At 39.1% G+C, this 12,454-nt stretch overlaps 1 protein-coding gene across 26 annotated transcripts in view; it reads right to left on the bottom strand.

Moving 5' to 3' along the window:
- The window catches only part of SOX6 (SRY-box transcription factor 6), a 765,761-nt gene that overhangs the window by 282,212 nt on the left and 471,095 nt on the right, over positions 1-12,454 (bottom strand). For all 26 annotated transcript variants that reach the window (XM_061610274.1, XM_061610275.1, XM_061610270.1 and 23 more), the window contains one exon: positions 9,273-9,341. In XM_061610274.1, the coding sequence (XP_061466258.1) occupies positions 9,273-9,341 (69 nt within the window). The remainder of the gene's footprint in view (positions 1-9,272; positions 9,342-12,454) is intronic.

Below are 12,454 nucleotides of genomic sequence, written 5' to 3'. Positions count from 1 at the left end.
CATAAAACTCTGAGTATTGGTGCAGCTTCAGGCTACAGTCCAGGAAGACTAGAAATGCAATTAATTACATGCTATGGGCCTGGATCCAAAGAATCACATGACTAGCCCTACATGCCCAAGGGAGCTGTGAATTTGTATTTCTCAAAGAGCAGTTCCCATATTACATGGCAAACGTCTTATGAAACAGAGGAATTTCAAAGGCGACTTGATATGACTGGAAAGAGAGGAGAAAATTTGTCATTCAAAAGAAAAAAGTATTTTTAAAACAACACTGGGTATGTGTACAAACAATTAGGATCCCAGCCATAGTCCCTTATGACACCTGTTTTTCACTACCAGTTATAACTTGCTTAAAACTTTAAGAAAACAGAGCTTCAACAGGCAGAGAAGTCAATCTCACAAACAGCAAAACTCAACAAAACCAAGTGGAATGGAAGATGGAGCTTTGGTTGTCAATCAACAGATGAGCTGGACAAATGTATTTAGGATTAAAGAAACAAATTCTGGCAGTGTTAATTCAATTTAGAAAGTTTCATGAAGGAGTGTATGTGTGTGTGTGTGAGAGAGAGAATGGGTTGCTGCAGCCTAATGCAGAGGTAGCCAACGCAACGCCCTCCAAAAGTTGTTGGATTATAACTCCCACCAACCCCAACCCACATAACCAATTGTCATTATGGTTGTAGTCAAAAACATCTGTAAAGTACCACACTCGCACAATGTCTCTCCATTGGGTGGCTAGGCTTTCAACAGGGTTCAATTCAATTACTATACATGGTAGAAAAGGTGACTATGACTCCTTCCATTCAGTGACCATGTCTCCATCCATCTTATATGAGTGGAATTCTTTTCAACCAAGGTGCCTCCTTAATCCAATTTTAGGCAATTTCCCCTATCCCACACTTCCAGGCGGCTTTCCTGACCCTCTGGAGACAATTGCAGGGAGGCGGGCTCTGGGGTGAGGGAAAGGATGGGAAATCCCCCATCTTTGGGCCACTTATGGTTCTTAGAAAGTCAATACATCCTTCTATACCACAAGAATCTCTATTGCATTTTGAGGTATTACTTTAGCCTGCATTCTGAGGTGCAGTGCATGTACGAATCTCCTTGAAGGTCCCTTGATTACTATCAGTCAAGGCACTGCTGACCATAAGAATCTGTCTGTTTGAGAGATACTCCTAAAATGTCATCTTGGTAGCTGTTTACATTAGATACTCTACTATCATGACTTAAGGATTGCAAAGAATTGTCCCTTTCCTGGGCAAAACTCCCAATGTGGAAGAAAGTTTGATTTTATTCCTTCCTCTCACAAGAAAAAAGAAATACCAGTCCCAACTTTCATTGTTGTGACAAACTGCCTAAACATTACCCACCTTAAGCCTCTTGGATAAGGCAGACCGTTAATTATCTTATAAGCAAGCTGAAGCTGGCAACTTCCAAAATAATCCCATCTATTCTGCCTTTCCTTGAGCCTTGTTTGCATGCCTGATATGGCACTGCCCCAGCAGCTCCAATAACAGCCAAAACAATTCCTTACAAGATGCTCCAGGAGAAGATGAAAAGCCCATCAGAATCCTGGCAAACATACTATGGAGGAGAAATGCTTAACCTGCCTGAAATACTTTAATGAATTTTCCCAATGCACACAAGAGAGAGAAACAATCCCCAGAAGTCTCTCACACTAAACAGGCCTCTCACAACTGGATTGGCATGAAATGACAAAATGTTCGGCAGCGGCTAAACTCTATAACTTTGTGAAAAAGACATATAGAACAAGATGAATTGGAGGCAATTTGGCTATTTCTAGGAAGAGTAACTGCCCCTTGATCTCAGTGACATGCCTGTTAACCTTTGCTCAAAGAACAGAATAGAAATAAACAAGCAAGAAATCAACTAGTTTTATGAATGAACAGTAGAGAGAGAGTTCAAAACCACATCCAGTATATTTGACAAACCTGACATCAGTGGGAGCAAACTTGTTGGTAAGCATAAAGCATTATGGATGCTGGCAAAGGGTAATAGCAACCATGCAAATTGTTGATAGCCCTCTATTCTCACTCCATCATCTTATGCAATGGAAGAAGCTTTCTATCTTCCTGTGATAAAACAGGCGTTACAACTGAATAATATTCAGAAATATCATGCAGTATCATCCTTCCTGGATTGTATTACTTTAAATCCAGGTGAGATTATCACATATAAAAACAACCTGCTAATTTAAAACTAGCATATTGGACTAGTCTACATCCTTTGCCCTGAAATGATAATTGTTCTATGTGTATGATACTTTTTATGTGGCAATGTTCAAACATACAGATGTGCAGTCTGAAGTGACACAATCCCAGGAGTAGAATGCCACATGATCTTTCTGAACTTGTAGAAGCTAGTGTCAATTATGATTTCACTTTCAAACATTCAGGTCAAAATCAGGGAGCAAATAAAGAGGACAAGAGTGGAGAAAGGATGGTTTTGGGGAGCAACATTTTGCAAAAAACATTTAGAAGGACAACAGTGGCATTTTTTTCTTTGTTTTAAAAAAATCCTGATTAGTTTTTGTACCATTCCAATCTTCCATGTTCCTCGGAGCAATGCTATGTTGTGTCCTTCATTCCAAAATGAAAGCTCTTGGGGACATCACTTTCTACCCAGAAGCCCTCAGACAGATGCTACAACATATTTTAGGGAGCACTGATTGCTAGGAGGTGGCTACTGTAACCACTTGTAATGGTGTCCAAAACAACATGTGAAAAAAGTGTTAAAATATTTCTTAAAAGGAAACAATGGGGAGGGAGGAGAAAAATGCCACCACACTGCTGTGGTGACATAATGCTTAACCATGGTTAAGCAGGAGTGGAGGGAATGTATGACCTCACAGCAGCCCTGTAGCCAGCTTTCCTTGTTTTGTGGGGCAGCCACATTTCTAGGTAGGGTATTGGGGAGGCACATAGCACCAGCAAATCCCAACCCCACTCACTGGTGGAGAAAATGTGAGTGCCAGGCCAGGGAAGAGAAAGGCAGTAACCTTCCTACTCATTCCTTCTCCATGCACAGGGTGTGTTGACTTACATAATGGGCTATGTAAATGTCAAGTTACCAGAAAATTTACTATGAACATCAGGAATTAAATGACAGGCATATTTTTTTGTTTCATAAGAAAAAAGGATGTTCAGATACAGTGAACAAGAGGATACCAAAAGGTACTAACTCCTCCTGGAGGGTCCCTCCTTCCAGCCTTGTTCCTGAACTTTAGGTTTTCGTTCCTCTTGTACAAACTTTTTAACCATTGATATATAAAGGACTAATTAAACAACTGAAAACTACAACTGGATTTTTTTTACTGGTTTCTAGGTTGATTTTTCTCTCTAGAAACCCTGAAAAGGCCTAATGCTGAGCTGCCTGCACACACTGGGAAAAATCAGAAATTAGGCCTGAGTTATAGCTAGGTAGGGTTACCAAGTCTCTGGTTTTTGCCTGGAGATTCCGGATTTTTGGGGTCCTCTCCAGGTGAGTCACCTTAATCTCCAGACGCTTTGCTTTCATTTTAAAAAAAAGTTTCTAGGTGGTCTTGTTCACGAGAGATACATCAAAATGTCACCCCTGCCCCTGCAACTTCTCTTAAATGAACTCATAGCTGGCTGCTCTAGCCCCACCCTTTCAGGTTTGTAGCCAATAAGGGAAGTCAGAGTTGTGATTGACAAGGGATTTGTTGACCTCCAGGCAGTAGCTACACCCTATTGAAGGCCAGAAAATGGTTGTTTTTTCCTCCTTATTTGAAAATCTCATAAATTGGGTAAGCATATAGCTTTCTTTTTCTCTCTAGTGTGCAGGGGTCAAACAAGTTCAAATTTTCCTGGGTTGTCGCAGAGGGCAGTGTTTTGAAATACTTCCCAATATGAAGTTTTAATCCAATACTCGCTTTTCTGGGAGTAAAGCTGCAATGCTAATCCCACATACCCAGAGTAAACCCCACTGAATCCAATAGGACTTACTTTTGAGTAGACATGTTAGGATTGTGCTGTAAATTAATGGGACTTAAACATAGTAAAGAATTGTGTTGTAAATCTTTCTCTCCCCTCCAATCCTATTTTTTGCAGCAATGTAGAAAACTAATACTGATTTTTTTAAAATTAAAAAACTGTTCTACAATGACCAACTGGCTTTGACAATAAACTATTATATCGACTGTATGTATTTTCACATCTCCAGTGTGTGTGCTTAAGCCACCTATCACCAATCCAGGGTCTCATCCTTGTCACTCCAAACGCTATATCACCTGTGTGTACCTCAGGGAGACAGCCATTTTTACAAGCACTAGGACAGGCAGGACATATTACATCAAACAGAACATCACCTGCAGGTTCTGCAATAGAGTTTACATCATCGAGTGCAAAAGACCAGGATGTCATATCCAATACGTAGGAAAGACCACAACTGACCTACGCACACGCTTCAGGAACCACAAGTCGGCAATCTTGACAAAAAAAGTGGAGCAACCAGTTGCAAAGCATTTTAACATCGAGGGTCACAGCCTGTTGTACTTTTCCATTACAGCGATAGAGATGCCAGCAGATCCAGCAGCATTGACTAAAAGGGAGAACTTTTGCATATACTCTCTGGACACATTGGCACCACATGGCCTGAACCTGGAGGACAGTACCACCACTACTTAGCTTCTGCAAATGAAGCCCCTCTGAGCATTCCATCCTCAAAGCTATAACTGCCACCTTGGTAACAGCATTTGTATGTTAGCAGCTGATGAAGGCAGAAGCTGAAACGTTTTGTTAATATAATAAAAACCTCTGTTTGGTTAATCACAATTACGTTTATACATATTTTAGGTGATTAACGGAATCCTTATAGGGATCCAGAGCAAGCTTGAGTGAAGTTCTGTTGCTTTCAAAACTGTCATATATATATATGCAGTCTTTCGAACAACCCTGTGAGGTAGGGTTGACAACTGGAAACCAAGGCAGCTCACAATAAGAAAAATCCCTTTAAAATCCAATAACCATAAAAACAAGTATAAACAGTTGCAAAACAGCTTAAAGTGGCATGATTCTGAATTTTGGGCTGAGTGAGTGATGTTTCTTATCACTTGAGGTTGCAGTTCTGTGCACGCTTCCCTGTTGGAGTAAGCCCCATTGAATGGTTGTAAATTATTATTTCCTCTACATTTTAAGTCTGCCTTTCTTCCTTGAGGTGGTCATGGTTCCCCTCTATTGTTGTCATCCTGAGGGGCAGATAGGCTGAGAGATGGTGAGCAGCCCATGGTCACCCAATAAACCTTATAGCTCATTTCTATTTTGAAAAATTAATCAAAACGATTTACATGCAGGCAAAGTTTATTAAGTAGATCCATGCAATACCTTTAAAGCACATCCAACCTTCATTTAAAGAAACCTGGGAAGTGTAGTTTCCCCCTCACAGTTATAGGTCCCAATAACCTTAACAAACTGCAGTTCCCATGATTCTGTGGTGGGATTCATGTGCTTCAAATGTTTGTTGAATGTGCTTTCAATGAATGGTGTGGATCTGCCCTAGGTATGATGTCCATTCATTAGTGAATTGAAAAGAACCATTTAAAAAAATACTTTTTAAAACAGGGGAATGGTTGTAGCTCAGTAGGAGGGCATATGCTTTGCATGCAAAGGTCCAAAATTCAATTTCTAGAAAAGTCTATTGCCAGGAATCCTGGAGAGCCAATGCTAGTCCATATTATTAATACTGTGCTAGATGGTACCAAATGGCTTGACTCAGTATAAGGCAGATTCCTTTGTGCCTAAAAGTGGAAAGAGACCGAAGGGCCACAGTGACTATGAAATTTATTTATGTATTTTATTTATAACATTTATATACTGCTTTATTGTAAAAGATCGCAAAGTGGGTTGCAGAAGGAATTAAAACAATAAAATTATTGGCAAAAACAGTTAAAGACAGGTATTTAAAACATTCAAAATAATAAAACCAACAATGAATTAATAACAAACAAACAAAAAACACAATAGCTTCTGCATGCCTGGGTAGACTTGCCTAAAAACATGTTTATAGCAGGTGCTGAAAAGAGTACAATGAAGGCATCTGCCTAATGTCAATAGGCAGGGAGTTCCAAAGCGTAGGTACTGCCACACTAAAGGACTGATTTCTTACAAAAGCAGAGCAAGTATTATGTGGCACCCATAACATGGAAAGCACACCTTGACCCTGGCCTGGTAGCAAATCAGCAATCAGTGCAGATTTCAGAGCAATGGTACTATGTGCTGATAGGGTCTCACTCATGTCAGCAATCATGCCACAGCATTCTGCACTAACTGCAGCCCCCGGGTCAAGTTATGTTGCATGGGGATTTCTATGACCTTGGCTGACTGGTGTCCAGGATTTTTTTAGTTTTGGCTTTTGGTTAGGAATCCTGACTGGTTGTGGGATGTAGTATTGCACTTAGGAAATCACTACTGTCTTTTTCTTTTTCTATTTGCATTTTATTTACCTTTAACCTCACTCCATTACATCCACAGAAACAACAACAGTGGTTCCATGTGCTCAGCTCAACCCCCTTAAACCTAAAGAAGATGCACCTTGTCGGTTGCATTACAGTTTGTTTCTTGCCCAATAGTGATAAAAGAGAATTCACATACTGGGAAGCATGGCTGCAATTGTTGTTGTTCCCAATCTACTGCCTGTGAAGGTAGACCAAACCATGTGCGTTTTCTCTCTCTCAATTATTACTCACTGGAATTGGGTTGGCTGTCAAAGTGAGTTTATAGCAGCCCACATGGCAGAGAGGAAAAGGTAGAGAACCTTCCTACTCTTACTCATTTCTCATACCTCTTTCTGAAGTGAAGGGTCAAATCTGTAAAGAGGTTTGGAGCAGCCATGTTGAATGATAGGGGCAGGGCATTCCAGGCAGGGGGTTGCCAACCCTGCTTGGATATGGATATCTTTGCAGAGGATCCCTAGTCAAGCTTTACTAACAGCACAATCCAAACCATATCTACCCAGAAGTAAGTACTATTGAGTTTTATAGGTCTTAGTAACTGTGCTTAGAATTGCAGCCTTCAGGGGCATCCATCTTTACTCCTGAGTGCTCCCATCTAACATCTTCACAACACTCCTTTCTTCCTACAATGGCCTTATGGTGACTGGCCTGCGCTGAGGGCACTTAAACCCTTCTTGCCAGAAGCAAGTAGGCTAGATTAAATGTTCCCTACCCAAACTCCATCTTTTAGCTATGATTTCTTTCTTAATTTCCAGTCAGAGAAAATTTTTTGTTTGAATTGTATGCTCCAAGCAACTGTGGTTGATGCTTAATGTATCATGCTTAATGACATCACAGGCCTTCCCCTGTGCCTTCACTCAGCCCCACATGACATCACTCAGGCTGTCCCCCATGACATCACTTGCCCCCCCTAAAATCTCAGGGTTTGGGTTGCTTCTGACCTGGCAACCCTAGGTGACCAGTCAGTCAGCCAACTAGAGTGTTTCTATTTCTACAGTAGTGTTTCTATTTCTCTAGGGCTCTTTTCATCCTTTGCCATCAAACACCAAGAAAAAGGAGAAAAACTAGCCACTATGATTGTGGGTATTGTGGGCACTTAACTTAGGGTATATATATATTTTAGATCACTTTAAGTTATCTTTTTATTTCACTCTTTAGCAATAAGTACCCAGTCCTGCTCTACACATCATAGTAACTGCAGAATAAGCAAATTCTTACTTCTTATTGCAGGCAAGCAAACATGCTTCTTTATTGCTGGTAGGGTAGAGAACACAACTGAAACTGAAAAGCAGGGCAAAGGAAAATCCAAAGGGTGGAGTCTAACTCTAGCCATAATACAAAGTTCCAATATTTAAGATTATTAAATATTAATATATTCAATAATATCTGTATGTTACAGATATAATAATAATACCTGTATGTTACTATACGGACTGTTTTTTTCAGGATCGCTCAAGTTATTATAGGGTGAATCTGATCAGTCAGGGCAAGTCTTGAGTAAGCAGAATTTGGAGGGTTCTTTCAGATGTGGCTTTTGTTGTACACTTGCCCTGCCTTATTCACTGAATTTTTCTGAGGGCCCTATTCTTAAATTGCTCCTCTTCTTGAAACAGGCTTTCATTCATTAAATGGAGGCTGTGATTATCTGTCATGTCACAAATTAAAAATACAATTTTCAAAAAGGATCAGTGGGGGAAGCACAGCTTGGGGGGATGCACCCATTTGCCTCACCCTGGCTACAGGGTTGCCCCACAACTCATGGTTCAGAGATTCCCAGCACAATGTTTGTACCACCCACCTTCAGCAGCTCTTTTACTCTATACTCAATTCTGATTTAGGTTTCTGACATCCTAATTTGAAATACATTTGCATGGAAATTAGTCCTATTGAAATCAATGGAACATACTCTTTTGGAAGTTTAATTAGACTTGCAGCCTAGGTTTCAGAAGCATTTTCCAATGTTGAATGGAAAAGCTAATGTTTACAGAAGTCACTCAGATGAGGAGTCCTCTTCTTCCCCAACCTATGCTTCAGATCAGATATGATTTATTTTGAGGAGACACTCTATCCCTAGTCATCTCACTGGTTCTATGGACTGAGGAACTATTTGTACAAATAATCAAATGGGCCTATGCTACGTATGAATGGCAAAGGTACAGGTATAATTCCCTTTGCTTTTTAAAGGTGGCTGTTTGACATTGCTATAGTTATGATGAGGAGGTATTAAAAGACAAGAAAATAACCACAACAAATGCTATGAAAATATACCACTTTTCACAATCTATTTTTTAATATATCCAGTAGTAAGCCCTTGGACCATATTGAATGTTCCTTTTCACACCCCCACCACTAAAACTTGAATTGGTGCCCCTGGCAGATAAACACTGCTGCCTATGAAAGGCTGGTAGTCATATTTAGCTGCAAATGTTTTCCATAATAATTGTCTCAATATAAAGCAGTTCACTCTTGGTTGTAATAAAGCAATCCATAAACAACAATTGAATCGCTGCTTTTACTCTGCAGCATAGAAGTTAAAATGCCTGTTATCTTAGTTAAGTGGGAAGATTTAAAAATAATGCACTTTTTTCAGACAAAACCAGTTTGTTAACAACAACAATCCTACACCAAATTTTTCCCCTAATTTTTTTTTTTAAAGCAGACAATCCTCTTTGAATGGAACCTTTGCTGGTCTAGAAGAGTAAAAGCAATTTTATTGTAAAGCTTCCCCTTTCTCTAAATGGAATTTAAGCATAATCAGAAGAGAGCAATAAAACACACTGACCTGAATTTGCTGCTGCAGTAGATTGATTTTGTGCTGCTGTTGCAAAAGTTGCTGCTGTTGTCTTGCAATCTATTAGAAATAAATTTTCCATTAAATTAAAACACTGATGTTGAAACTTCAATATTATTGAGTGAAAACAAGTTCCTACTTATTCCTCATGATAATTTTAAAGATTTTTCTTTTTCGTTACATTGAAGCAGGAGTTAACTAAAGTACTGGAAGAAAGTTTAAGATACCATTCACTAACCTATCTGTTATGACTATGGGAATAATTAAAACACAGGACTGGAACAGCTAGTTAAGTCTACATGTATTAATTCTGAGGGCTTAAGCTTCAATTGGACTATGCATACCTGACAGAGGACCTTCTGCCACACATTCCTCTCAGTCAGCAGGATGACGCCCTAGCTTGGGGCTTCTATTTGGAGGTGAGATTTATGGGAACTCAGAGCAGGGTCTTTTCAGGAATTGTACCATTAGAACTATCTTCTCACAACATCTTTATACTCCTTTTGCCATTTATTTATACCTTGAGTGTTTCAAAAAGCTGCTCAGACTTCCATAATCTGGGGCCCTCCAAATGTTTTGGACTACAACTCCCATCTTCCCTAATTATTGGTCATGCTCACTGAGGCTGATGGAAGTTGTAGTCGAAAACATCTGGAGAGCACCAGATTGGGCAATATTGAGCTGGTCATGTAGCTGGTCATGTTTTTATATTACTATTGCTACTTAGGTTATGATTTTTTTTCCTGTTGGCTTTCTTTTTGTGCTGTTTTTATTTGATTTTCATTATATGGAGCTCCATGTATTTTGAATATAAAAGTATTCTATCAATGCATTTGAACATTAGTTATTATTAGTTATAATAGTTATTAGCAACCCGGAGATTACTGGATGAAATAATAGTTTTAACTGTAATTGTTTTTAGAATGGTTTTAACTGTTTTTAGAATGCTTTATTTGTTGGTTTCTCTTCCTACCCTCCCCCTACAGCTTCCCACACCCTCAATCTGCTCTGGAGAGTCCTCCAAACCTCCAGAGCATATTTGGAGGGTGTGGGGTTGTAGGAACAGGGGAGGAAGGGTAAATCGAACGTGTGCAAGCAGATGCCTGCTGCTCTAGAGGGATGCCATAATTGAATATCACCTATTAGTAGTAAAAGTCATTCCCAAACAAATCAGGGATGGAAGGAAATATAGAAATATTTCATCTTTTTATCCAAATGTGGAAAGAAAGAAAACAATCACCCACACAAGGAAATGTCCTAGCCCCAGAGCAACTCTCTGATGAAACTTTCAGTGATTGGCAAAGGATATGTAAGAAGCCCTTTCTCTAGCTCTTCACATCTATTCTGAGGTACATACAAAGAGTGAGATGTTCATTTTCCATCAACAAATACATGTTATTGAACCCAAATTTCCTGAGGAACATGACTGAAGGGGCAGGAGGAACATTTCAGGATGTCTTTAACACCATTAATGAAGGTTATATTTCACCATTAAGCCAAAAACTGTAGCATATGTTCCAATGACATCCCTGCTTATAGCAATTTTCCACAAGTTTTCCATGAAAGCAATGAAAATGCCAAAGTAACAAGAAATAAACTAACTACATTATAAGAGCATATCAAAATCAACTATCAATATAAAAGGAGCACAAAGCACAGCTCTCACAGGATCCCCAGACACAGTACTGTAAGTATATGGTCTTGTTTACTTCTCCCATATAAATTTCTATGACACTGCCACAGGAAAGCAGGAAGTACAATGAGTTGGGAAAGAAGAGAATAATAATGTGCCTTAGTCCTGTTGGGGCTGAACCACTTCAGAATGCAAGTGAGGAATTGCCTGCTTGAATGGCTGTGTGTGTAAAAATACTCCCTGAACACAGAAAATGAAAGTTTGAGAAAGAAACCTAGTCTAAGCTAAAAGCTTTCTCCTGTAGATGCTAGTTTTCTATATGCATGCTCTTGTTTTTATATAAGGGAGTGCACTTAAACATGTAATCTCTCTCCTGCATGTCTTTTGCTAACAGTCCCTAAGGAGATAGGCCTAGCTTAAGGTCTCACTTTAAAGGAAGTTGAAACTCTGGTGGGACACATTATGACCTCTTTAATTGCCCTGTGATCATGGAATCCCCTCTTAAGGACCTATATGCCACCAGACTGTGACTTTTTTAAATGATTGCTTGCAAAGATTTTTGTTATATTTTAGTTTACAGTTTTTACTGCACTTTTAAAGGTGATGAGCTTAACAATTGTTAAAGATTTCTACTCTTAGTGTGGAATTATACCATGGCAAGTCATCTTGAAGATTCTACTGAGGTCAAGTGAAGAGAGATTTATTTTAAAAGTAACAACAAATGAGTACATTTTATTCAGTCATTCAATGAAAACAGCAAATTCATATGTTAAAAGGGATGGTCATGCAGCAACAAGCATCATTGCAAAGGGTTCCATCCAGGCCCCATGTTCTGGTGAAGGCTTTATACAACTTGGGGACTGATTTTGTTGGGAGTTCAATTTGCTACTGCACAGCTCACTGCAGTTCTACGTACAATATAGGATCAAATGAATATTCATTTCCTTATGGAAACCAGTGGAGTACTACCAGGACATATAATATTGATGATGTTGTGATTGAAAAAGGCATCCAATACACTACAGTTCAGTTATCATGATACAGTTTCAATGTATAGGGCCTGACATCACAAAAGATGCTATAGAAGCACCATGTGGCTCAAATTCTGAATTTCATTTGCCAATTGGTTGAGCTACATGCTCGCTTCATTGAGCATGACAACCTAGTTTTAAGTGTCATTTAATTTTCATTTTGAAATATAATTACAAAGTGTTCACTGTAAGATATCACTCGTCTGCAAATGTGTCAAGATTAATTTGTGCTAGCTTATTCACAAGTGTCAATAGTTAATTACTGTGTCATCTCTGGATGGCTAAATGACATTCTAACTTCTGATTTTTTACAGTATTCCTTTATGTTATTTTCCATTAGGGACAAGTCCATACTCCTTACATGTGGGCAAATATTCAAGCACATAAAATACCAGACGTCACAACTCATTAAAATCAACAGAGCATACATTGCTGTATATACCCTATAAAGCATATTTAGCTGAAAAGATAATTCTAGTTATAATGTCATATTCCTAAAAACTGCACAT

The sequence above is a fragment of the Rhineura floridana genome, chromosome 2, assembly GCF_030035675.1.
Source record: "Rhineura floridana isolate rRhiFlo1 chromosome 2, rRhiFlo1.hap2, whole genome shotgun sequence".
NCBI classification, from domain to species: Eukaryota; Metazoa; Chordata; class Lepidosauria; order Squamata; family Rhineuridae; genus Rhineura; species Rhineura floridana.
The sequence above is the reverse complement of the archived record's forward strand: the minus strand, read 5'-3'. Positions and strand labels throughout refer to the sequence as shown.